The sequence below is a fragment of the Pteronotus mesoamericanus genome, unplaced genomic scaffold (genome assembly GCF_021234165.1).
Source record: "Pteronotus mesoamericanus isolate MK-2021 breed Mesoamerican mustached bat unplaced genomic scaffold, CSHL_Meso_final scaffold_507, whole genome shotgun sequence".
Lineage (NCBI taxonomy): Eukaryota > Metazoa > Chordata > Mammalia > Chiroptera > Mormoopidae > Pteronotus > Pteronotus mesoamericanus.
This window is the reverse complement of record NW_026555319.1, coordinates 656,751-681,882: the sequence shown is the minus strand read 5'-3', so window position 1 is coordinate 681,882 and position 25,132 is coordinate 656,751. Positions and strand designations below refer to the sequence as shown.

The 25,132-nt window shown below is 59.5% G+C and overlaps 1 protein-coding gene across 3 annotated transcripts in view; it reads left to right on the top strand.

The window, feature by feature from the left end:
* The first annotated feature begins 5,613 nt into the window (after positions 1-5,613).
* SFSWAP (splicing factor SWAP) overlaps positions 5,614-25,132 on the top strand; it is a 37,155-nt gene continuing 17,636 nt past the window's right edge. Inside the window, exons 1-7 of one of the 3 annotated variants that reach the window (XM_054594080.1) lie at positions 5,614-5,959; positions 8,278-8,447; positions 9,025-9,156; positions 13,107-13,192; positions 14,723-14,948; positions 15,863-15,975; positions 16,613-16,748. In XM_054594080.1, coding sequence (XP_054450055.1) covers positions 5,742-5,959; positions 8,278-8,447; positions 9,025-9,156; positions 13,107-13,192; positions 14,723-14,948; positions 15,863-15,975; positions 16,613-16,748 — 1,081 coding nt within the window. In that variant the 5' untranslated portion in view covers positions 5,614-5,741. Of the gene's footprint in view, positions 5,960-7,616; positions 7,883-8,277; positions 8,448-9,024; positions 9,157-13,106; positions 13,193-14,722; positions 14,949-15,862; positions 15,976-16,612; positions 16,749-25,132 lie in introns of those variants that run through there. The other 2 variants (XM_054594082.1, XM_054594081.1) reach the window with 2 other exon arrangements.

Sequence of the window (25,132 nt, the reverse complement as noted above, 5' to 3'; positions counted from 1 at the left end):
GCAGGTGTGGTCGGCTTGGGTTTCATTCACTTCCTCCCCAAATTCAGGCTCAGGCAATGGTTACAAAGTGTGAAGTGGGGAAAAAACTTTTTAAAAAAGTCATTTTACGATTCCCAGAGTAGGACACTGGCCTGGGTTGCAGGCTGGGCCCCCAGCAGGGGGCGTGGGAAATGCAACCGCACATGGATGTTTCCCTCCCTTTCTCCCTCCCTTCTCCTCTCTAAAAATAAATAAATAAAATCTTAAAAAAAAAAAAACTCCTCATAATAAAATCGGAAGATACTGTGCATATCATTGACGTCAGCCAAAAACTCTCTGTTTAAAAAAAAAAAAGTCATTTTAAGAAAAGAAATATAGACCTTAAGGAAGTTTAAATAAAAATTTAAGGAAGCACAAAATGGCTCAGCCAGGCAGCCCTTGGCTCCGATCCGCCTCAGACCGCCCCTCCTCGCTGGAGTTTTATCAGGTACCGAATGCGTCTAATGTTGCCATTTCAGGGCAGTCTGATTGGCTTAACACGGAATATTTTTCTGTGCTGTGTATTCCCTGATGGGCATGTTATTCCGACTTTGATCTTGTAAGCACAGTGAGAGGTTGGAGAATAAGGTGATTTTTCTCTCTTCGCTTCCACAGAATTGCCCACTTGGCCGACCAGGAAAAAAAAAAGAGATCGTCTTTAAAAAAAACCAAAACCTTTGTTATCTTTTAGATACTGGAACTTAAATGAATGTTAATATGGAAAAGGAGGTAGACTGAAATTTTTGCTGCACAGTAGAGCCATGGGAAATAGCAGCATGCGAGTTTGCCACAATTTGCGGGGAATTCTGAGTTTCGGGGCCTTTAAAACAAAACACTGCAGAGCCTGCGCTGGGCGGGCTCCGAAGGCAGCTGAAGATTTGGGGGGCAGAGAAGGGTTAGCCATCATTGCTGTTAAAAGCAAGATGCTGTCAGCCACTGTCCCGTATCTGTGTGCCAGGTGATGTCCCCCCTCCTCCTCTATTGGGACTCATGTGATGGTTACAAAGTAACTGAGGATAAAATGACCCAGTGCCAGGAGCTTCCTCCTCGTTTCTCTGGTCACAATGTATCCTGTTTGCCGAGGCAGCCCTGTCACCTTCTGTAAGTTCTCCCAGAGGCTGTCTGAACGTGAATAAGTTGATACACACGGACGCATATCTATCTATCGCCTCTCTGGTTTCCCCACACGGCAGCAGCGCCGGTAGATACCCTGTTGCAGGTGAACAAATCTCAAGGACTCTTCCAAACTGTTACAACCACAGCCTCACAGGGAAAAGCCGGAGTGTCCCACGGTCTGCTGCAGTGGTTCCCCCCGCCCCCTCCGGCAGACACGCCGCGGAGCCTCCCGTTACAGCAGGCGGGCCTGCCCGGCGGTGGGCATCCCGGCCCGCGGCGCACGCGCGCCCACGGAGCTCTGTTCTCCGCGCGCTCGGGGCCGACGACAGCAATGCGCCATCGCTTACTTAATGGCCCCTACTTTCCACCGTTATTAACAACACTCTGCGGCCATAAACCTGCTCGCTGCCTGGGACGCATTTCTAGAAGGAAGCGCTGGGTAGACACCGTTCCGCCTTCAGCGGCTTCTGGCCCCCGTTCGCAGGGGCTGAGTCAGGGCTGCCGCGTGCTCACCGCTCAGGGCTGGGCACCTGGCTGGATTCTCCCCAGGTTTTCCCAATTACACTTTATTGCAAAGTCCTGGCAAAGGGACAGCTTCTGCCCGCAAGAAATGACATCGGTCACCTCAGATCAAGAGAGCAATCTTGGCGGATGGAAACAAGCTTCGAGTAATTCTCTTTCAGGACAATGTTCCGAGACAGGGTTCAGCCCAACCTGCGTGGAAGGGCCCGGATCCAAGCCGGCCCTGAGGAGCCCGAGCCATTGTCACTTAGGGCCATAGTGGGGGAGGGGCGGTGGCAGCTTTTGAAGCAGAGAGATCTGATCAGATCCCCGGGCAGAGGTAGGGAGGGGCCGCAGGAGGCGGTTGCCGAGGCAACGGTAAACAGCCCAGGGCGGGGTCGGCCGAGAGGCTGAACGCTCCGGAGCGCAGGGAGCTCTGGGGGAGAAGGTCTGCAATAAAGGCAGGGCTCTCGGGCCCGCGCGCTCCTCTGCGCTCCGCGGCCGCGGCGCGGAAGGCGCGCGGGCGCAGCCTGGGAGCGCGCGGGCCGGGCCGCGGTGTCCCCTGTTCGGGTGTTCCTGAGGGGACAGGTCCTGGGGCAGAGGCCTGCCTTTCTTCCAAAATTGCGTTTGTGTACTTTGTTTTAGTTTGTAGACTAACCGAGATAAATACAAACGAATGGGGAGGGGGTGATAGCGGGTGCTGGGGTTTAGCCTCGGCCGACAGGTTTAAGTGGTTAAAGCTGTGACGTGATAGGCCTGAGGGCCTCTGTTGAATAAAGACCCCTTTCCTTGAGCACCGACCGCGGCCTCCGGGACTCGGCCCCAAGGGTGGCGGCCCCCCCCCACCCCGTGCTGCTCCGCGACACCGGGGGCTCTGCTCCCGGGCTTCATGCGCCAACCCGGGCAGTTTCGAAGCCCTGAAGGGTCCCTTTTGAGACTATGCGCTTTTCGTGATCACCCTGGCCCCGGGCGGCTGTGACTAAGTGGGGAGGGAGTGGGGGGACCCCACCCTGTGTGGGCGACGGAGGCGCTCGGAGACCTGAAGCGACCTCACATTACGTGGGGGTCTGAAATGAAAACCCCACTTAAAAGCGGCCCATCCCAGGCCTCTGTCTTCCCTGACAAGTCCACCTTTGCCTTCCTCAGCCTGTTGTCCTCTGGCATCTGGGATAACAGACCTTCAGTAAGTTAGGGCGATTTCCTTTTTTCAGGCCCCTAAGGGCACAATTTCCCACCAGGGCAGAGACCACAAATCCCCCCTTTGATATTGTTATCAGGTTGTTAACGGCAAAAGAAGTTGACTCATCACCCAGGCCGAGACTCCCCACCTTTGCTGGCTCCCGCCTCCCTCCGTCAGCTGCGGAGCTGCCTCACCCCTTCCGCCTTCCCCTTTGGTTCTGACCGCCATTTTCCAGAGCTTTTCCTCAGTCCGTTGAGATTTTGCTTCTCAGCAGTTGTCAGTTTGGCTCACATAAACTCATACACATTCTTAGAGGTTTGGATGTTTCTTAAGTTGACACCTGCAATCCCTCCCCGCTGCCTCGGTTTCCCCTCCATCCCACTGTCCCGCAGAGACCGGGAGCCAAAGCCTCCGAGGCGCACGAGGGGGAAGGGGCGCAGGGCCTGCGCCCGTGGCCAGAGGCGCTGGCCGTGGCCCTGGCCAGGGCGCCTGTCCCTGGGCGGCTGTGCCTCCGGCCACCAGCCATGGTGGGCTCTGGACTTGGTGCAGGGAAGATTTCACAACGCGAGTCCAGGTGACTGTGAGGGCACGTTTCACAAAGCTGCGGACAGTGAAAGAAGGAAGAAGGCACAGGAGACAGCTGGGCAGCGTGGCCCACTGGGCAGCCAGAGAAAGGGGGCCTTGCGGACAGGCTCAGGGGGCTGGCCTGGGCCCAGCTGCCGCTGCGCCCTGCTCCCCTCGGGATAGGAACTTGACGAGCAAACCCTAAAACGCGTCTGGAAATGCGGAGTGCCGTCTTGGAGGCTCCCTCTTCCTGTTTCCACGCTTGTGGGAGCCTCCACGCGCCTCTCATGACTGGCGGGCGGCAGCCCACACGCCGCTCCTGCCACCGGTCCCTTGGCCGCGGTGCCAGCGCCCGCCGAGCGGAACCGCACTCACTGCCCCTTGGAGATGCCCTGCCTCGCAGCCCCAGGCCTCTGCCGGGACCCAGCGCACCTCGGCCTGGCCCTCGCCCCCCTCCCCTCCGGCGGAGGCGCCCGTCAGCCGCCGTTGCTTTGGTGTGACAGGAGAGAATTGCAGACCAGCACGTCCATGAGGGGCAGGCAGGGTGTGCTGGTGACACAGCCTCGGGGAACAGGACAGGCCTCGCCGAGGCGGGGAAGGCACAGGCTCGGGGCGGGACAGCGAGAGCCCCGGGTCCTTTGTCCTGAGGGTTTATATTCCATATATTGCTGTGTATAGCGCACACTGTTTTGCCCAAATTTTTGAGGGAAAAATAGGGAAGTGCATTATACACAGGCAGTGCTAATTCTGTTCGACCTATGGAAAAATGAAAGGTTTGGTTTTTTTCTTTGAAAGTTTGGGCCAAAAACATGGGTGTGCTTTATACATGGGGAGCAAAATGCAGTCATTGTCGTGATGGGGGTGAGGGCGTTACACACTGACTAGCGTTATGGTCAATGTGTTCCCAGCTTCCCCCCGGGGACCTGACCGCCGAACCATGGATGTGCGTGGGGCTCCAGACCCCGCTTGTTCATCTCGTTGTAAAACAGACACGTGACAGAAGGCAATTAAAGTTGGGGCAGGTACCCAAAGTTATTTATGGGCTCTTTCTGTAAGAGTTAGGGACCTCCTCGTAAAACAGGAGTGACCAGAGGCAGGCAATTAACGAAAGTTGTTTTATGGGCTCTCCTTTGGGCACCACGGGACCCTGACCGTCCCCTTCCAGGCCTTGGGGCGAATGCAGTTTCAAAGGCTCTCCTTCCAGACCAGGGGAAGGACGCAGAGCACGTCAGGCCCCCCCCCACCACCTCCCCCGCTAACGTGGGGCTCCTGGTGAGCTTGGTGCACCTGGGGACCGAGCTCGGCCGCTGGGTGAGCCGAGGGACAGGTCCCCGCCTCCCCGCTGCCTCGGTTTCCCCTCCATCCCACCCAAGTGCTGAAGGGCGTTTCCTGGCAACCAGGACGCTGCAGGGCCACAGCCGGGGTCTCCGCTCCTGCCTCAAACTGGCCCGGGCCCGCGTCCCTGAGCGCGGCTCCAAGCTGCCCGGCGGCTCCCGGACGGAGTGGGCGCTGTCCTGCGGCTGTTCACAGGCGGGAAAGCGAGGCTCCCCGCCGGAGCAGCAGGGAAGTCGCCGCGGGCGGTGGGGCCCCCCCACCTCCCTGCCCAGCCAGGCGGAAGGAGCCGTCGCACGGGGTCGGGAGGCGCTCTCCCCGCATCCCAGGGGGTCCGGGGAGCGTCGGGGCTTGGCTGGGAGCTTTGGCCGCTGCCACCCCTCCCCCACCCCAAGGGGACGTTCAAAGCGGCCAAGAGCCAGCGCTGCCCGGGGCCACCAGCGTGGGCTGCTCAGGGACCGGACAGACACACTGCACGTCCCGCGCGGCGGCCCCACAGGCGTCCGGCGCCCCAAACCCTGACCCCACAGTCCCCCATCCCCAGAGTCCGCCGATCCCCCCAGACTTCCCGGTACCCCGGCCTCCCATCCCGGAGCCCCCAGAGCCGTGCCCGCGGCCCCAGAGCGCCCGCCCTCCTTCCGCCCGGCCCGGGGCAGGTGGAGCACGATCCGGCGCCGCACTTTCGTCACCGCTCCGACAGCCGCCCGAGGAAACCGATACTAAAAACGCGCTCTCCCGCGAATACGAAAGCTCCTGCCGCGGAGACGCCTCCGAATGAGAAGGGGTGCAGTCAAAATATTTTCTAGCTGCTCAAACGGATCCGAGGGTTTGGCGAATCTGCCGCACAGGCTCGCCGGAAGTGGGGCTGCCCGTCGACGGAAGTCGTGCTTCCTCCATTTTGTTGCCCGCTATGGCGGCCGTGTCGAGGTTGGGGCCCGGATGCGGCGCTTTTGACTGAGGGGCAGGCCAGGCGGAGGCATCCGGGACAGCGGCGCACGACAGGGCCAGCCTGGTCGCCGGGGACGCTGTCATGTACGGCGCGAGCGGCGGCCGCGCCAAACCCGAGAGGAAAAGTGGCGCGAAGGAGGAGGCCGGGCCCGGCGGAGCCGGCGGTGGGGGGAACCGAGTGGAGCTTCTGGTCTTCGGCTATGCGTGCAAGCTGTTCCGGGACGATGAACGGGCCCTGGCCCAGGAGCAGGGACAGCACCTCATCCCCTGGATGGGGGACCAGAAAATCCTCATCGACAGGTCGGTTCCTCCCCACCCGTCGGTCCTCCCCTTTCCGCGCCTGCTTGATGTCGTCTGATGTTGACTCGATGGCCAGGACTTGAAAAGGGGTGTTCTGGAGCCAGCAGGGATCCGGGGGACCCCTCCCCTGTCCTACAGCCCCCTGGTGTTGGGAGGAGGGAGACGGTGAAACCCGCCCTAAGGCTTTGGCTGGAGTTATCGCGTCTTGTCGCCGCAGCCCCCGGGCTCCGGTTGGCCCCTGCGCGCGGTGGGAGCTGCCGGAGCCCCGGGCTCCCGCCTCGCGCTGGGCCTGGGACGCCGCCCTGCGAGGCCGCGATCACAGCAGCTCGTGGAGCCCGGGCTGGAGCCTGGAGCCGCGTGTGCCGCGGCGCCCTCCGCTTCGGAGCGTCCGAGTGGTGCCGGCGCGCGACGCTTGATTCCCGCGGCCCCTCCCCCAGCCTGCGCGGCCGACGCGTTTGACAGGTGCGGGCGGAGAGAGACGGCGCCCGTCGAAGGGCGGCCGCGCGACGCCGTCTGACGCCGGCCCTGCGCTTGGGGCCGGTTTCACCGTCTCGGAAGGGAGGCGCCGGGATGCAGATGTGCTTCTTTTCCAATCAAACCTGCTTCAGAAAACCACCCCGCGGGGCGCCCAGCCCCTGTGGGCCGAGGGGCCCCGCCTCAGGGTGTCTAAAGATGTTTGATTTGAAAAGGGTGACGTTGCATGATGTAAGTCGTTTGCTCCCCGCCACCCCACTGCTCTCAGGCCCCTTCCTCTTCTCCCCGCCTCGGGCTTTTCGCTAATCGGTTCGGCTTTTGGCCGCTTTGGCAACTGCACTTCCGCCCGGACTGAAAAGCCCACTGTCACCAGCCATTAAACTGGAATGCCCTGGAGCGGAGGAAGCCCGTCGTTTAAGAGAGTTAAACCTGGACTCTGCGCAGCTTTGGACGAGACTGTAGGGGCGACCTCTGGGCTGGCCGGGACGGACACAGGGACCCGTAGGCCTCCCCCGTCCCTGGCGGTAGCTCTAGACGCCGAGGACTCAGCAGAGAGGCGGCCGGGTCAGGCCCGAGGCCCCTACTCCCGGCCGCTGTGCCTTCGCCCCGCGTGGCCACTGAACGACGCCACCGCGCTCCTGAGTTGTCGGGCGCTTGCCTCTCCCGAGTGTCACTCGTGACCGCTGTTCCTGGAGCTGGTGGGCGCTGGAGTGTGAGCGCTCTGCCAGTCCCCCTTCGCTCCTGCGCGGGGTTCGAGTCAGGCCTCCCAAAGCCGGCGGGGAGCAAGCGCTGCACATGCACACGTGTAGTAGTTTTAAAGAATGAACTACATTTGTGAGTTAAGGAGGTTTATGACAAAGTAAAAGTAATTTTGAAATTCAATAAAATGCAGTCATTTGGCTACCCTGGAAGGTTTGGCCCTTTTTCTTGTGAATGTCTTTTCGGGGGTCCTCATGACAAAAGTCGGCATTAAAACACCAGGCAGACTTTTGTTCGACTCTCTGTATTTGTTTATGCCGCCCTAAGTCCGAGTGTTTGACGTGAAACTCGCCGACTCCTTCAGGGCCTGACGGTTGCAGGTTGGCGGCATTTCGTGGAACCCTTGAATTAAAGGCGTAGCCGAACGCTACGCCTTCTCTTGTCCTGAACGTGGCCAGAGGGCCTGTGGTCCGTGCAGCACATGGACCTGGGGTGGGGGGTGAAGCTCTTACGTTTGCTCTGCCCCACAGTGAACCTCCTTAAACTGCATGTACCTGTCACTGTTCCTATGTATGTGTGTCTCTCTACCACATAACCAGCACTTATTTCCTCAGCCAAGTGGCTAGGGGCGAGCCTAGCCCAGATTTTACCTCCCATGGACGCAAGTTTCTTTGGTGAAGATCTCTCCTGAGAGTTCGGGACTAGCAGAGAGAAGCGAGGAAAGTGCGACCGTTTGGTTCTTACGGATAGGTATTTATGTATTCGGTTTGTGTGAATGTAAGCTATGATATTTGACTTTTCAGAAATTTTTTTTTGCAAATGGCATTGACTAGTTGACCAAACCGTAAACGGCAGGGTAGGAACCGCCAGTGAGGTGGACCTACTACGTATGCTATTCAAGGGTTGTTTGCCTTTAATTGTAAGTTTTATCGTACCGTAGAAAAGAATTTAGGCTTTGTTACGATAACTCGAGTTTACGAGGAGGTGAGATGTGACTAGACAAATGACATATAAACTTGAGAGGAGTTTTTATGTTTATTAAAGTTAATTTTATTTACCTTAATTGGTAAGTATCTATGTGAAGCTCACGCACAAACCAGCCCGACGTTCACCTCCTCCCGCTGACCAGCGTGTCCGCATTCCAGGTACGACGGGCGCGGCCACCTGCACGACCTGTCCGAGTACGAGGCTGCGCACTCCACCTGGAACAGAGACTACCAGCTCTCGGAAGAGGAGGCGCGAGTAGAGGCCCTGTGTGATGAAGAGAGGTATTTAGCCTTGCATACGGACTTGCTTGAGGAGGAGGCGAGGCAAGGTACTGCTCAAGAAAAACCTACTTCAGCAACAAACGTTTGACAATTTTTTAAGTATTTAAATTTGCTCCCATTCATTTTTTTATACTCACTCTTTCTGATATTATCTTGACAGTACCCAGTGGATTGGAAAAACAGGCGTCTTTGCGTTCTGGGAGGACCTCAGGATAGTTTATATATAGAGCCACAAAGACTTTTCCCAGCTTTTGAGGGCAGACTGGGATTTGACAAAACAAAAACCAAACTCTTTAACTGTTCTTCTTTAACAGTATCGTATAAACTAAAATTGATGTTCTTGTCTTTGCCTTAACGATCTTTAATGCAGTTCTTAATCCCCGAGTTTCTTAGCAGGAAGAAATTTTCCACAAAAGACGTGTATTCTGCGGTCTGTGGTAAACATGTACTGGCAGAAGTACATATCGGTAGATGTGAAGGGGGAGTTTTAAGAAACACTCTTGCCTCAAAAAGAGGTTGAAAAAGCGTGTTGTATGCTTTACTGATAGCTACAACTTTAGGAAAATACGAACTTTTTCTCAGTAAATTTCCATTTTGTTAATGGAATTCTCATTTTTATTCAAGAGGAAGAATACAAGCGCCTGAGCGAAGCCCTTGCCGAGGACGGCAGCTACAACGCAGTGGGGTTCACCTACGGGAGTGACTACTACGACCCGTCCGAGCCGACCGAGGAGGAGGAGCCTTCCAAACAGAGAGGTGAGGGGCGCGTTCTGTGCGCCGCGGCGTCTTCGCCGAGCTCAGCCGTGGCCGCCGAGTCCTTGTGCCGTCGCTGTGGCCGAGGGAATGTGGGTGGCGTCCCTTGGGAGGATAAACACAGCTAAGAGCTAGCGCGCGACCTGCTCCTGGAGAGGAGAGTGGACTCCGGCTTCCACGTCGGGCCTCGTGTTTCTCGTGTCTCTTAAGCTCGGGACTGGGAATCGCTGGGACCCTCGAGGCTCACCCTGGGTCCCCAGTTTCCAAGGCGACAGCGTGTGTGCCAGTGCCTGTCTCGGGCGCCTGCCCTGGGGCACGGGGCGGCCAGGCCTGCGCCGCCCCAGGCTCTCCTGCTTCGCCACGTGCTGCCACAGCCGAGGCCGGCCCCGGCCCCGTGGAAGGGCACCCACGGGCCCAGGCACAGCCGAGCGGGAGGCAGCAAAGGCGTTCTGCTTACTCAGCCCCGGTGGGACCTAGACGCGTGCCGACCACAGCGTTTTAAAGTAACGTTTGCATGACGTTAAGGACTTTAAATTCATGCTTTTCTGGGTCACCCGTTGAGCTGTGGATATAGACAAAGTGCCACTGAAGTGCCGGGAGTCATGCGGGGCAGGAATACCCGCCCGGCGTCTCGGGCGCGCCCTGCGAGCGCCGGCGGCCGCAGCCCTGAGCGGCGGCCTGTCCTCGACTGGGAGCAGCGGGACCACAGGCCGAAGCGGGAAGGACGGGTCCCTCTGTTGAGGATGTTCTTCAGCAGAGGGGGCATTTGACTTAGAAACCTGCGTCTGGGAACTGGAACCACGTCCTGCAGGGTCGCAGGTTTACAGCTGACTGTGTCTGTGACTTGGGACCTGGTTAGTTCCCCCTCAGGCAACACACCTGCCGCGTGTGGGGGGGGGTGGCGGTGGCGGTGGGGCGGGCGCGCGCCCAGGCCCCCGCCGCCCTCCCGCCCGTCAGGTGAGGGGTGCGCGGCCCTGTTCTGCGAGCTCGTGCAGAGGCTCTCAGACCCCTGTTCACTGCGTTCAGCCAATACGGAGGTATTGCGCACCTTGCGTGGTGACTCCGGGCCCATCGCTGGAAATGTCCTTTGGCTAAGAAGGAAACGCCCACTCCTTTATCCAGAAAAGTCGTCCGCTGTGGTAGGGCCTGGGTCGCTTCAGCCTTGTCCCGCGTCCGAACCCTCTGCCTCGCGTCTGCCCGAGCTACGCAGCGCGGGGTCGGGGGAGGAGAGTGCATGACCGTCATTCCGCCAGAGGAGGACGGAAATGTCTGGAGGCCACATGTCATTTGCAAGATCAAGTGACTGTCTTTGGAAAATCCCATACGGTTGATTTCTTAACAGCCTAGGTTAGGGGTCAGCAAGCCCTGAGCAAAGGCCCAGCTGGCCCAGTGGTGTCTGAGGCTCTCCTGCAACAGCCCCGCCCGCCGCCTCACACGTTCTCCGTGGGGCCGCTGAGCGGCTGAGGTGGGGCCGCGGGGCCCGAGGAGCTGGAAGGACTTACTGGCTGGCGTCTCACAGAAGGAGGTTGCCAAGCCCTGTTCGAGGCTTTGGACTTGCTGTGCTTATTGGGCTAACTACTGTCAAACTTGGTTTTGATTATTGAATTTTAAGAACTTCAATGTGACTTAGTGTCTCTTCCAAGTTTTAGTATGCCTTCTCTTTAAAGTTCCCTTTAGTATTTTAAAAATATTTTTATTTACTTTTAGAGGGAGAAAGAGAGGGAGAGAAACATTGATGTGTGAGAGATACATTGATCAGTTGCCTCTCATGTGCCCCCACCTGGGGACGCGGCCCACAGCCCAGGCCTGTGCCCCGACTGGGCATCGAACTGGCGACCTTTAGGTCCGCAGATCGGCGCTCTGTCCACGGAGCCGCACCAGCCAGGGCTCCTCAGTATTTCATATTTTTTGTTCTGTAATCACAATCACAGAACTTTGCTTTTTTACATGCTGATGAATTTTTTTAAATTTTGGGGTGAAAAACAAGTAAATGAGGAAAAGAAATGAGCAAAATAAAGGAAAAACTGTGTGTGTAGCTCTGCTGATGAAATTTTTTCGTGGAAGTTGGGCCCATGCGAAACAGCTTGACTTTTTATGTGTAACTTCCACTACCATAGATAAAATGCCACATGTGTGAGTAAAACATCTCTCTCTCTCACGCGCACGCAGTCACATGTACTTGCACAAATGTCAAACAGTTCCGCTGAGACCCGGTACCACTGACAGCCCGTTTTCCCCTAGTGTGGCGTTGTTTTAAAGTAAAAAATATATATATTTTTTTGTTTCTTGAGCCATAAACATGTCTCAGCGTTCCCTGCTTTTCCAAATTACTGTGTTGTCCTCACGTTTTTGATTATCTTAAAGCCTTCTGATAACAGCCGAAGTGTTTTGATGGCAGCTTCGTTCCTGTGTAATTTAACTCCTCTCCCCTTTTTCAGAGACTGTTTTCAGCCTGGTTCCTAGCATTATTTTCATTATTACATGTCCATTTTCTAAAATGGGAACCATTGCTTGGATTGACTGGAATCTGCGCTTGTCTTGCACTTGGCCGGTGTTTATTCTGTGTCGCTAGGGCTGTTTGTCTGCAGCTCCCGCTGAGTGAGAACAGGGGGGCCTGGGGCCCACCTGTTGGGGCAGCTCTTTCTCTCCCAGAGCTTTGTTTTGTGAACAGGCAGCACTAAGAAAAGGCTGTTTAAACAAAGTTTCTATCACATCGTGTTAGGGTGCTACGAGAAGACTTTTACACACACACACCTTTGGCCTCATTCCCCAAGGAGGTGCTGAGGTTTTAAGCTCTTGCTCAGGATGTTGCGAAGCTGTGTGGCTGCTGCCCCCCCGACCCTGCCTCCCTGCCCCGTGTCATTGGCTGACTGCCAGGGCGGGTTTAGGCAGCGGATCTCTGGTTCCTAGGGGAGCACGGGCTGCATAGGCAGAAAGTGTGCTGAACAGCTCTTCCTTCCGAGGAAGGTGTAACCCACCTGCGTTTCATCCTCCCCGAAACCTACCTAGACCCCCTGGCTTCCCAGAAGAACCAACCCCGACGGGGGCTGTGGGATTGTGCGCCCTCTTCAAGGGGCCCGGAGCGCAGGGCGGGATGTTCGTTTTGGTGAAGGGCCCCTGTTTGCTCACTTAATGTTAATCTCCTTTGAAAGAAAACTCTCAGTAGATTTGAAGTTCTCGAATGTTAGCTTTCACACAGCCTCTCCGTTTGTGTGCATCTTCCTAGGTCCTTTTCAGTTGGTGATCATCTGAGTGTTGAGAGGTATGCAGGCACCGTGCAGTCAGGAAGCGCTCATGTGTGGCACGTCGTGTCACACAGCAGACAGGTGTTCATTCAGCGAGCCACTGGGGGGCGGAGGGAGATGGGGCGGGCACGCTGATCGTTGGCGAGAGCAGCCGGCACGCGGGGGGCCGGGCCGTGGCGCTGGGCAGCTCGGTGGGGAGGCCAGGCCTGGGAGTGGGGTGCCCCGTGCGGTGCCCATGCCCTGGGGACTCGGCAGTGGAGCGAGGGGGTGCGCCTCGGCCACGCCAGTGACTCACAGGCCAGTGGAGCTGGGGGCAGGACCGCGTGCACGGCATGCCCGCCGACGCTCACACGCGCCGTCTCCCCGGGCTGCCCCCCGGCCCTGAGGGGGGAGGCCGCCGCCACCGCTGTGCCAGGGTGGGGGCAGATGCTGAGTCAGGCACCCACCCAGAGTGCCAGCCCTCGCTCCACTCTGGCCCCGCGCGCGGGCTCCGTCTGCCGCACCCCGCCCCTCCGGGATTGGTCAGGGTGGCTTTGCCTACTTGTGGTGGAACAGAATGGAAAACTGGAGAGTGTTTCGAGATGACATGACCCAGAAAAGGTGGAGACGAGCTAAGGCCAAGGGCTCTGCGTCCTGCACGGCCGTGTGCTGCCGGTGGGTGCCGTCTGCCCTGCTCGTGGTTCTGAAGTTGTGTGTTTTCTTTTGCAGAAAAAAGTGAGGCTGAAAATGTCGATGAGAATGAGGAGCCCTTCGTTGCCCCTTCGGGACTGAACGTGCCGCCCGACGTGGAGCTGGTACGTGCGGCTCTGCCGTGGTCTGGTCAGTCGCGGGTCCTGTTTGCTACCTGGGGCGGCTGTGTGAGAGGCCAGCCCCGGCCCCCCGCCCACAGGCCCCTCCCCACTGCAGGCGCCCCCACCGCCACAGGCCGCCCCGCCGCAGGCACGCTCCGCCTTAGACCTGCTCATGAGCTAATGGGGAGATGTCAGTCTCCGCCTGTTCTCCTCTGAGGAAAAGGGAGCAGTTCTAGCAAAGCCACCGGGCCAGGAGGAGGGGCTCGCTCCCAGGTCACGTGGGCACGACCCAGGCCTCGTTGAGGGTGGAGGGCTCCTCGGCTGCATCGAGGCCTAAAAAGTCTTGCTCAAGGCCGCCTGGCTCTCAGGGAAGGTGCTCGTTCCAGTTTTCTCATGGGCTTGACATATATTTCCCGTACCCAGTCTTGGCCTTACCATACGGGGCCACTTGTGAGAAATTCTGGACTAGCAGGTGCTGGGATGTCGGGGAGAGCGTGTGTTCATTTAAGCAGCCGTGCCCTGACGGGGCCTCCCGTCGTGGCCCGTGTGTGGGACACACCATTTCAGAGGCTCGCCTCTGTCGGGCACAGCCCGTGGGACTCGGCACCGGGCCCCTGCCTCTGTGCTCAGCGTGGGCCTGGGCCGTGGACCCGGGTTTCCCTGGGACCAGGGAACAGCTCTGGTGGTAGGCTCTTGTCCTACTGAAGTGTGAAGGACGTTATCAGGGATTAATTTGAGAATTAAGGCGTTTACATTTAACGAATTTGCAATGAGCATCTTGATTGCCCGTTTGTAATGAGAATACTTTCCCCCTTTATTGGCATGTAATTTCCGGGTGTTATCTCTTCATCCTGCGTATGTGGGCCTGTGGCTTCCATGTTGGGCCTGGCTGCGTGGCAGGATGTGCCGCGGGCACAGTGGGTGGAGCGATGGGCGGGCGCTCGCACGGGAGGGAGCTGGGGGGCTCGCCCAGGCCCGTGGGCCTCAGTGCAGGGCCCTGTGCTTTGCGGGGCGTAGGGTGTCCGTGACTTGCAGCTACAGTCAGTCGAGGCTCAGGCGGCAGGGAGAAAGCATTCAGGTGCCGAGAGAGGGACCAGGCGTGGGCTGGTGGCTTTCCTGGGTGCTCCGAAGAGCTGTCTCCACGCTGTAAAAACTAGCTCCAGCCAAGAGACAAAAAGGAGAGGTTCTTAGATCCTTGAGAAACTTGCTTAAAAATGCAAATGTGTGTGCAGACCTGTAGGCAGCCTGTGAGGACTCGTCCCCCCCTGAGCCCCGTCATAGGGCCCAGGGGCAAGACCCCTGCTGTGTGGAAATGCTTCGGTTTGCTGCCGTCGGCTCGGCGCAAAGCCGAGATGGCCGGCCTTGGTAGGCAGGTGTCTGCGCCCCCGAATATCGCAGGACTCCCGGGCCAGCGCCAGTCTGCAAACCGGGCTCTCCCAGCTGAGATGCCTCAGGTCTTACAGTCGACAGGAAGTCCAGGGTTAGTCTGCGTTGGAGTGCTGGCGCCAATGACATGGATGTGTCTTCTCCCAGCCGCCCACAGCCAAGATGCACGCCATCATCGAGCGCACCGCCCGCTTCGTGTGCCGGCAGGGTGCGCAGTTCGAGATCATGCTGAAGGCCAGGCAGGCCCGGAACTCACAGTTCGACTTCCTGCGCTTCGACCACTACCTCAACCCCTACTACAAGTTCATCCAGAAAGCCATGAAGGAAGGGCGCTACCCGGTGCTGGCGGAGGGCAGAGGCGACGAGAAGCAGAGTACGTGGGGCTGCATCGGCGCTCTCCGCGGGGCGGGGGGCCTGGGGGAGCCCGCGAGGGCGCCGGGACGCCGTCCTCGGGCTGCGGGAGCACTTGGCCGCGTCTTGGCAGCCTGCCGTGAGGGGCAGCGAACCCGCCACCCTCCCCTGACGTACCCGCCGGAGGCTCTTCTCGACCAGTCAGAAAGAGATTGGAGTCTTAGTTAAGTTTTCGTGGACAGGTGGCGGGTCATTAGATGCTGATGCTGTCAGAGCTAGCCAGCGAGGTTGAAGGCCGTCGCCTCCCTGCATGGCTGCTGGGCGTGTCCGCAGAAAGCTGCCGGGGCGGGGCACCGCCGCGGGCCCCCTGGCCAGCGAAGGCGCCGGGCTGGGCTGGCCATGTGCACAGGAGCGACGGGCCGATTTTACTCTCCTTTTTCCTCATCTCTGCCCTTGCCTGTTGCTCTTAGAACAGTATCTAAATCTGGAATTCTTACAGTGCACTCGGTTTTGAACAACAGCCACAGACAGCGGCCTTGCCCACGTCTGCCACTGAGTTGTTTCTCTTCAGCGGGAACGCGACTTTGAGAAACAGTTGTCTGAGTCTTGCGACAGCTCTCATTGTCTCCGTGTGTGTGTTGTAGCTTAAACAATACCTGTTGCTGTTACCTTACATTTCACAAATTGGTAAGGTTTTTGCCTTTTCTTGCTAAAACGCTGACACGCACAACAGCTCTGGACGCGTGCGCACCGGCGGGCAGCGGGCAAGCCCAGGCCCCCCGCCCGGCGCCTGCCCGGCACCGGCACCGTGCCAGCAGCGTGCGGAGCATCTCCAGAGGTGTCTTTTGGGCAGACCACCAAAAAGCGACCAGGCCCCATCGGTGTCCTGCCCCGCGTTGGGCTCACGGGCGCCTCCCCTCCCCCCTCCCTCCCCAGAGCCGGGCGCCAGCTCCGACAACGAGGACGACGAGGACGAGGGCGACGGGAGCTACCTGCACCCGTCCCTGTTCGCGTCCAAGAAGTGCAGCCGCCTGGAGGAGCTGATGAAGGTGAGGCTGCCCCGCGGGGCCTCTGCTCGGTTCATCTCGCACGGTGCTCGGGAGCCTGCGGTTTACGGGAGACCTTTGTTTTTCTTGGCGTCTTTGAGGTCGACTCTGCATTTTGTCTCTTGCGCGGGGTGACTCCGTTTATCCCACTTTATAAAACACCCGAGCGCACTGCACTCACCGCTACGGGGTCCCTGCTGTGGCAGGCCGGGCTCGAGGGCCCAGCCTGTCACCTAAAGCCGGGTCCCTGCCCGCTCCGCCCCCGCCTCCCGCCACCCCCACCCCCCTGCAGTGTCCTCGCGTGCGCAGTCCCGGGCCCTCCGTGCCCCTGGATGGGGCAGGGTCCCCGGGGCCCCTGCTCACGCCTGGCGGGGCGGGGCTGTGAACCTTTGGGCTTAAAACGTCCTGGTGATTAGAAACCAGAAGCTTCTCTGAGGGTGGACAGAGTTTCCGGTCTCGAGTGGCCTGGGAGGCGGCCAGGCCTGGGCTCCTTCCCTCCCGCGGGGAACGCTCATCCCTTCAGCGCCTGAGGGCACCGCAGCCACCCTGGGGCGTCTGCGCGCGTGCGTGCACGTGCTGGGCCGAGCTGGCCTTCCTGTCGTCAAAGAGCGCCGCGTGACTGTGCGCCCTCTGTCCGCAGCCCCTGAAGGTGGTGGACCCGGACCACCCGCTGGCCGCGCTGGTGCGCAAGGCCCAGGCCGACAGCCCCGCGCCCGCCCCACCCTCGGCAGACGGAGCCGCCGCCCCGCCCTCGCAGGCCGAGTACCCCGCTGACTGTGAGTACCTCGGCCCGTCGGCAGGCCCGGTGGCAGGGTCCCGTGGGTGGTGGAGGTGCCCGTCTCACTGTGGAGCCGTCCTGAGCTCGCGGCCTCGTCCCTTTGCTTGTCACCGCGCCCAGCACCCTCCGTGGTCCAGGGAGGGTGCTGTGGGGGCGTAGCGGCCGGGCGTGGGTGCCGGTGGACGCTGCCCTTCTCCAGGGGCTTCCCTGGCTCCCGTGGACCCGGAAGGGGTTGCGTGGCCTTGTGTCCCTCCCGGAGGCTGGGAACCGGGCTCTCGGCTGGGCAGGCAGCGGGCCTGAGCGAGCCAGAGCTGTGCTGAGAGCGGGGAGGGTGGACGTGGCCGGCGGGCGGGGCTGTCTGTCACCGCTGCTGCGTCAGAGACCCACTTGCCCTGACAGCCACGCGCAGCCCCCGCCGCCTCGCGCTGGCCGCGGTCTCGGTCCTCAGTCACCTGGGGATCACTCACAGGGGCCGATCCTGACGGTCCGCCTGGGAACCGTTTGGAAGTGTTTGACGTCCTCTCACTCTGGGGGCTTTTGACATGGTCCCCCTCAGAGGCCGGATGTGGGACGAGGGGAACCTTGGGCGAAGCCGCGGGGACTCGCGTTCACGCCTCCCTCGCCTGGGAGGAAGCCTGGTCTGACGGGCGCGCCTACAGCGCTCGCCACTCGGGGAGGGACTGAGCCCCAGACGGCCTCTGCCACGCGAGCCTTGGACCCGGCCTGGGGTCTGTCCCTTGTCGCCGTGACCTGCTGACTCAGCATCGCTAGCCTTCAGACCTCGGTCGCTTAGTGAACCTTGCGCCACTGCACCGAGAAGCCTCTGGAAGAGGGCAGGGGCCCTCCCGAGGCGCAGGTCCCGCCGCGGGCCGTGGCTGTCACGCTGAAAGCGAAGAGCAGGGCCGGCCTTACGCGGCTGCTCCTGCCCCGGCTGAGCTGTGCAGCCGGAGCCTGGCGCGGGCAGCAGGCCTGGGTCAGCCCTGGACTGAGGCATCGGACCAGGGACCAGAGGGGCCGCCGGTCCCGGGGGGCTCGTCACAGTCCCTCCTGCAGCCCAGCGGGGACCCCAGAGGCCACAGTGAGCCATAGGAGGACCCGGGGCCGCTCTGTGCAAGCCCTGCCGTCCAGCCCTCAGCCAGGGCGTCCTGGCTCGCTGCCCACCCCACGGTGCCTGACCAGAAGTGCCCTAGGAGGGGCACCAGCGAGTGGCCGCTGCCTCCTCTCAGCAAGGGCTGTCCTGAGCACCCGCTGTGAGGCTGACGGGCGTTGGGGACCGAGCCGCCCAGCGCCGGGGAGAGCCCCGCAGGCGGAGCGGTGCCTGGCTAGCTGGGGTGGGCTGTGCGGGGCGGGGGCCAAGGCTCAGGTCTTCTACAGGAGTGAGGGATCCAGAATGTTAAGGTGAAATAGCCCCGTTTACAAATGCTGGCAGTACCTTCATAACTTGTGAAAGCACAAGGCAGCTCCACACACCTGGCCGACCCGGGGCTGCTCCCTGGTGCCTGCCTGTGCTGCGGGGGAGGGGCGGCGTCACAGAGCTGCCGCGTGGAGCCCACGTGGCTCAGGGCCCCCGAGGCCTGGCTCCAGGCGGCGTGGTGCAGCGGTGGTGCCGCGGGTGTCTGGCGCAGGCCCTTCGTGGGCCTTGGCCGTGAGGAGGGCAGGGGCAGTGCCGGTGGAGACCAGCGCCACCAGGGGCGCCTCTGGGGGCGTGGGCCCTGGGTGTCGCCCCAACAGCTGCCTGTCCAGGGCACGGGGCCGGGGGGGGGCATTTCCAAGAAGAGCCGTGGGCCAGGACGACCCCTGGCGGAGATCAGTGTGAAGCCCTGCGCTCAGGCCTCCGCAGGTGCGGCCTTTCACCTGTAGGCGGACGAGTTGTCCGGAAGAGAGTGAGCAGGAATGTGCCCGGTTTGGAGAAGAGTCGCAGAGAAGAGACATGCGCCCTGCTGGCTCCTCGAGTGCGACGCGGCCGGGGAGGGCCCTCGGGGCCGAGGACGCTGGCGGCTGAACAAGAGGCGGTGGCCCAGGCCTGGGACGCCCACTCCCCTGGAACACAAGGCCGGCGGGGGGGCCGTGCAGCCCCAGTCAGGCGAGCGCCCGGCGCTCTGGGTCGGATTCAAGATGTGCTCCCTGCCACCTCAAGGCACTGAAAGGTGCCTCTCCCTCCACCAGCTCCACAATAGTTTTTTAAAAATAATTGACCCTTTATTCTGCTTTTCGAAAGGACTTTTTCATTTTCACAGAAACGTATGTTTTCTCACTCAAGTTCCACCTGTTGGCATAAATTTTCATAAGAAGGTGACGACAGTATGGCTGGCTGAAAACGGCAGTGGAAGACGAAGGCCCAGCTGTCGGCGGGGGCGACCGGCCCGGGGCAGGGGTGGGCAGGACCTCGAGGCTGCGTCCGCACAAGGCCTGGCCTCAGGAGGGAGGCGCCCACGGACAGAGAAGCGGCGTTACCTCCCATCCAGCAGCAAAATCACTCTCAGATATAAGTGCAGATGTGAAAACTGTTCAGAAATAAGGATGCCTGAACAGATAAAGAATCATCTATTTTAAGTCAACGGACACGTTCAACTAATGGAAAAAATAAAACTGTTGAGAAAGCAGAGAAAGCTGTCTAATATAGAAACAGCTTTTACAATCGAGTTGGAAAACAAGCTAATAATCCAGTAGAAAAACAGCTTTTACAGTCCAATAGGAAAAGAGGATTCCCATGGGAAAGGAGCTGCGGTGTGAACGACTCGCAAAGGCAAGGGGACCCTACCTTCACGAAGGCCTGCTGCCCCCCCGCAGTCACGTGCCCCCGCACCAGACTGCGGCGGCCGTCCCGGGAACTTCCAGCAGGAAGGCGCACACGCGGGCACACGACACGTCGGAACCGTGTCTTGGGGTAGAATTGAGGTGTCTGGGCTGTTGACTGTTATTTCACAGATCCACGTTTGGAATTCGTAATAATTAATTTAAATAGGAGAAGCAGAGGCACAACCTAGTGAGGTGCCACTTTTCCGCTGTCACAAAGCAAGGAGGAGGTGGGCGGGGGCCTGTGCTCAGCGTGGAGGGCGAGCCGGCGCACGGACCCTCGGCCCAGGGTTCCTGCGGTGCGTGCAGCCAGAGCTGCAAGGGGAGTGACGGAGCCAGGAGTCCGGGGCGGGGGGTGCACTCGAGGGGCCCCGGGGCTGCTGGGGGTAGGGGGCCGGCGGGAGGGACGGGGCCAGCCTTTCTGCAGGTGTCTGTCCTGGGGCGGCGCTGTGGGCCGAGGAAGGCTGGGGGCCGGGGTGACCCGTTCCCATCCGCCTGCACTGCCGGGACCTCCGGCCCTCAGAAAAATGCAGGTTGATCTGATGCTTATTGTGAATCCAAATTGGTGTCCTGAGTGCATTCTTTGCAATTCCGCGGTTTTGTTCGCAGCCACAGGCTGTTGACTCAGCCCTTGGGGTGGCAGCCCGTGGCCCGGCCACCAGCCCGCCCTCCTTGCGATGTGACTGGCTGTGTAATCGTCACCTCGGGGGCACGCAGGCGTCCCTTGTGATTCATTTTTTTTTTTAAATTTTAGCTATTTATTTCTAGAGAATGGGGGGAGAGAGAGAGGGAGGGAGAGAAGCATCCAGTGTGAGAGAAACATCGATTGGTTGCCTCTCGCACGCGCTCCTAGAAACTCCTTAAATGTAGGTACGGGAAAATAGAAAATTTCATTTGTCTGCCTGACGGTGAACTGTATTTCATGTCCTTTGTTTTCTGTTATGATTTAGTTGTCTTCTGCTGTTTAGCTATAAATCCTTGCAGAAGAGTCTAATATAGTTAATTGTGCAGGAAGCAATAATACTGAAATACTGCCCAATATTATAGTATGGGTTTGTTTTTTTTTTTAATAAAAGGCTAACTTCGTTTTTTATAACGTTTCATTCTATAAATAGCGTCAGTGGAATTAAACCATATCATGTGACTGACTTGCTATTTTCTGGCTTCTCTCCATTTTTTAAGTGTCATTTGGCTATTGTGTTTGTGGCATTTTCTTTTTTTCCTGCAAAATCATGACCTTGTGCTTCGCTTACCTTGCAAGCCCCTTTTTAAAAAAATGGCTTTATTGTAAGAGAAGCAGAGGAAAGTAAAACTATGACCCAAAACCCCACCGTCAGCAACAGGCGCTTCTGCCCCTGGGGGAGCGTCCTCGCCCCGTGGGAAGACTGGCGGGGCACGGAACGTCGAGGCTCACGCCTGCAGGTGACAGGCGTCACGTGCAGGGTCGGGGCAGTGTGGGTGGAAGCACTTGCGCTGAGTGGAAATGAGTTTTAACTCAAACTTGAATTTAACACATGAACCTTATAATCAGAAATCACAGCGAAGTAATGGCAAGTAAAATTCCTCCCATATCAAGAATTCAGTTCTAAACATTAGGATAACATTAAAGAGCTCAAAATTGTAGGGTTTCTTTAAAGCTGTATTTTTTATCTTGGGTTTCATTACCTGTGAAACCAGAGGAAATTAAGTGCTTGGTAAAACACCTCCCTGTCGCTCCCAGAGCTCCTGCTTTCGTGAGAAACACGGCGCTGCCCGTGCGAGAAATCCTGGAAACCGCGCTCCGGCCGCAGCTGCCCCTTCCCCGTGTCCCTCCGCGGTCCATCTCGGTTCCGGGGGCGGGGGGTCCCCTCCACCACAACTTCCCCTTTCAGCTCTGTATCCCGTTTGTGTCTCGGGGGTTGAATCTCATAAACAAGTAACTTGACGATCCGTGCTTCACGACGTCTCTCGGACTTGAGAAATGCCTGCCTCCCACCGCAGTGCGAGGCTGAATACTTATTTGGTATAAAATTATTGGGGAGCAGTTTCTTTCTTTGTGGCCTTCGCAGACCAGGGCCTGGCGCGGCCCTTCCCAACACCAGGAAGCCGGGCCCGGCTGGCCTCGGCCACCGACCAGCTGTGTGGTTTGCTGGTTGGAGGTTTTTTCCCATGGCTCTTGGGTGCTGTTTTCTGCGGTGTGATGTTTGGAAATGTCTGTTGCCTTTTGACGCATGAGCGCTTGGCAGAGCGACAGGCTGGGTCACACAGGCCTGGCGCCAGGGGCGTCCCTGAGTGTTTCTGGATTGAAGGCCACTGTGGCGGGCAGGGTGGCTTCCTGTCCCCACCCTGCAGGTGCGGGCCGCCTTGCTGACACTCAGACACAGTCACCCGATGACCAGCTCGCATCCCTGAGCTCTCCTGGCCCGTGGCAGCGGCGCCGCATGCCCCTGCAGCCCGACCTCGCTGCCCAGCGGTGGCTTCCCTTGTGCCTCAGGACGCCGGTCGCAGGCTTCTCCGCCTGGAAGGCCGCAGCGGCCCCCGCGGGTCGTCTCTTTCTGCGCGTCGGTGGTTTCTGCGCTGGTCTGCCGCTGGGGCGGCCCTGCAGGGTTTGGTGCAGCCCCCGGCTGGGATGTCGGGGCAGCAGCCTTCTCTGTGGAGGCCCAGGCACGGTCGCCTCCCCCGTTCCGGTCACGCTGCCACTGTGGGCAGAGGTCCTGCGCCAGTAGCCCCAGCAGAAGAGAGCTTGCGGGCACCGGATTTGAATGGCATAGAATGTTTGCCTCGTGAAACATGACCGCTTCCTGTAGATTTTAACCATTGAGAAGCGTGAATGCCGCTGCAAGTGCTCCAGCTGCAGAAAAGCCGCACAGCCCACCCCGCACGCACGGCCGGCTCCGGCCCTTCTGGCTCCCCGGGTGTTTTATTCCCTCCCTTTGTGTTCCCTAGCTCCAGGCACTCAGAGGTCGCCTGGGTGTGTCCTTCCAGACCCAGTTCTCTGCTGCTGCCGCGCCCGCGGCCCGCCCCCTGCTCCCGTGGACAGTGTAGTCCCGCTGCTGGCTCAGCCCTGCCCTTGCGGCCCCGTCCCCCCTCCCCCCCAGGAGCCTGTGTCCTCCCTTCCCAGTGCCTGTTTCTCCGGAAGACCTGTCCTCTGCTCCCTGGGAGGTTCCAAAATTGTCCCAGAGCAGGAGGCCCTCCCCACTCAGGGACAGAGCCCCCCTTGTCCAAAGGCCTGTGGGCCTCTGCCTCTCCCCAGCGCCACAGTGGGGTCGCCACAGGCGGGTCGCCACAGGCCACGCCACTTCCTGTCCATCCAGAGCTCTGTAGAACCTGTTTTTATGTAACAAGCCTCCAAAGCCTCAATATAGTGTTAAAAACGTAAAACATTTTTCTTGAGAGCCACCAAGGAAGAGTTTACATCGTGGTCAGGGGAGGCTTTTCTGGAAGCAAGTTCATTTGCTAAAGAGAGACCTCCTTTAAACGCCAGGCTGAACTCTCCAAGTAGCACGTTCCTGTCTGGAGCTGGTCACTGGGTGGGTTTCCTGCTTACAAACTGGGGGAGGAGGCTTGGTACCAGAGGCGAAACCTCGCAGGAGCTCAGGGCAGGCGAAGACACTGCACGGAGGTGCCACCATCAGAAATGCGGGGTGCACAGTCTCCTGGCGCGGGGTGGGGGCGGTGCGGGGCCAGGCTCGGCGGGGGCTCTGGCTGTGGTTCGCCCTGTCGCCGGCGCGGGCACCGCCTGCCTAGGCCTCGCAGACAACCTCCTACGGACGTGTGTTCATCCCGACAGCCCTCACAGCGAGACCCTGGGAGAGACAAGGATTCGCACGGCTGCCTCGGTGGTGGTGGGTTCCCGGCTTCGGGTGCGGCGCTGCCCGAATGTGTCCAGTGCCGGCAAATTGGACACACCCTCTCCTGCCAGGTGTTGTTGCCGTCGCGTTGTTTGGAGACACGGAGATTCTCAAATTCCCAGTCTCCTCGCAGTGTCATTAAACCTTGCTGGGAAGGACTGGGTGTCTGTCTGCTGTGGCTCCCGCCTGCGGCGGCGGCAGCGTGAGAGTGGAGTGCAGTGCAGGGCCGCAGGTGGGGGTTTGGCTTCATTTTGACACCTAGAGACACGGCCTTTCCTGCGGGGTCAGCTGTGCACGGAGATGTTGGCATTCCCAGGCGTTGGGGGCGGGGGGTCCTGAGGGAGGTGAACGCGCCATCGGCCTCGCGCCCCCAGGTTCAACACTGTGCCTTAACTGTATGGGATGGACCACGCGGGAAGGTCGAGGAGGCTGGTGGTCAGCCTGCGTCCTAGTGCTTCCAAAGGAAAGACACTCAGGTTTAGAAGCAGTTCACTTGTGTTACATGAAGAATGCATTAAATCGCAGTTGCGTAATGCATGCTGTTAGCTGTAACTTAACTTTGTGCCGTTTTGTTTTTATGACTTCATGTGTCTCATTGGCTGTGGCCACGATTTCGTATGTATTTTGCTTTTGTTAGGCGAGAGGCTGGCGGTCCGGGACAGGACACGGTGTGCCTGTCGTTGGCCGAGCTGTGACACTGGCTGGCAGCAGCATGCCAGCCTTTCCGCCAGCGACCTGGCTGCACGGGGCAGGTCTGGGGGCGGGGCCGCACTCCGCGCTCACGGCGGGCGCACGTCTTCTCATGGGGCAGCTGTGCCCTGGGGTGAGCGGACAGGCCTTGGGCGCGTGGCGGCCCAGGGGGCTCGGCACGCTCCCGGGGCTCGTGTTGGGTCCCACAGAAGCATGTGTTTGTATCTGGAGGCCGCACTGGGTCAGGAGGAGCCTGCATGTGACCGACCGGGTCAGTTTCTCCATCTGGCCAGGCCAGTGGGCCGAGTGCCGAGCGGCCTGCCGTTCCTGCCCCCGGACACGTCCGGCTGCCGTGTCCCCGCGTGGACTGTAGCCTCCACCCTGAGCAGGAGGCGAGGCCCCTGTGCTGCTGTCTCCCTGGGGGCCCCTTACGGGTGACCACGGTCCGTATGAAGCTTTCACTGTTTGTAAAAACTTTTAAAGTGAATTTATGGAAAATCAAAGTAAAGCTCCTTGTGCAGGAGAGCCTTTCACCCATTTTCTAGTGAAGAGAAAAACCAAATCTCCAGTCAGAACTGGCTGCTTATCTACAACAGGATTAGAAAGGAACATTTTTAGTCCAATTATCTCATATTTTGTGGTATTATTGGTTCCAAACACTCTTCCCCCGACGCACAGAAAAGATGGATGAGCTCGCAGGACTCCCGGTGGCTAGAACAGCGGCCGCTGTCCCGCAGAGGCTCGCACGGGGGCCCCGGGCACGCGGAGCGTCTCGGACAGGTGACGCCAGCACGGAGGTGTCACGAGGAAGCCGGGGGCCCAGGGGATGGGGAGTCGGGGTCGCCTGGGGACACCCGCCGGGGCCGGTCCCACCGGGGCAGCCCCCAGGCGGGGGGGCTTTGCTGCCGGAGAGGGTGCCGCCTCCTCGGCGGGTGCTGCCCTTGGGGAGCCCGCGTCCGGCTGCTTCGGGCTCCGCCGTCCCACTGCATGTCTGGACGTCGCCTGGTCCTCCCAGACACGTGTCGCGGGGCAGCCTCTCTGGTGCCAGAGGCTCGTGGGAACCACG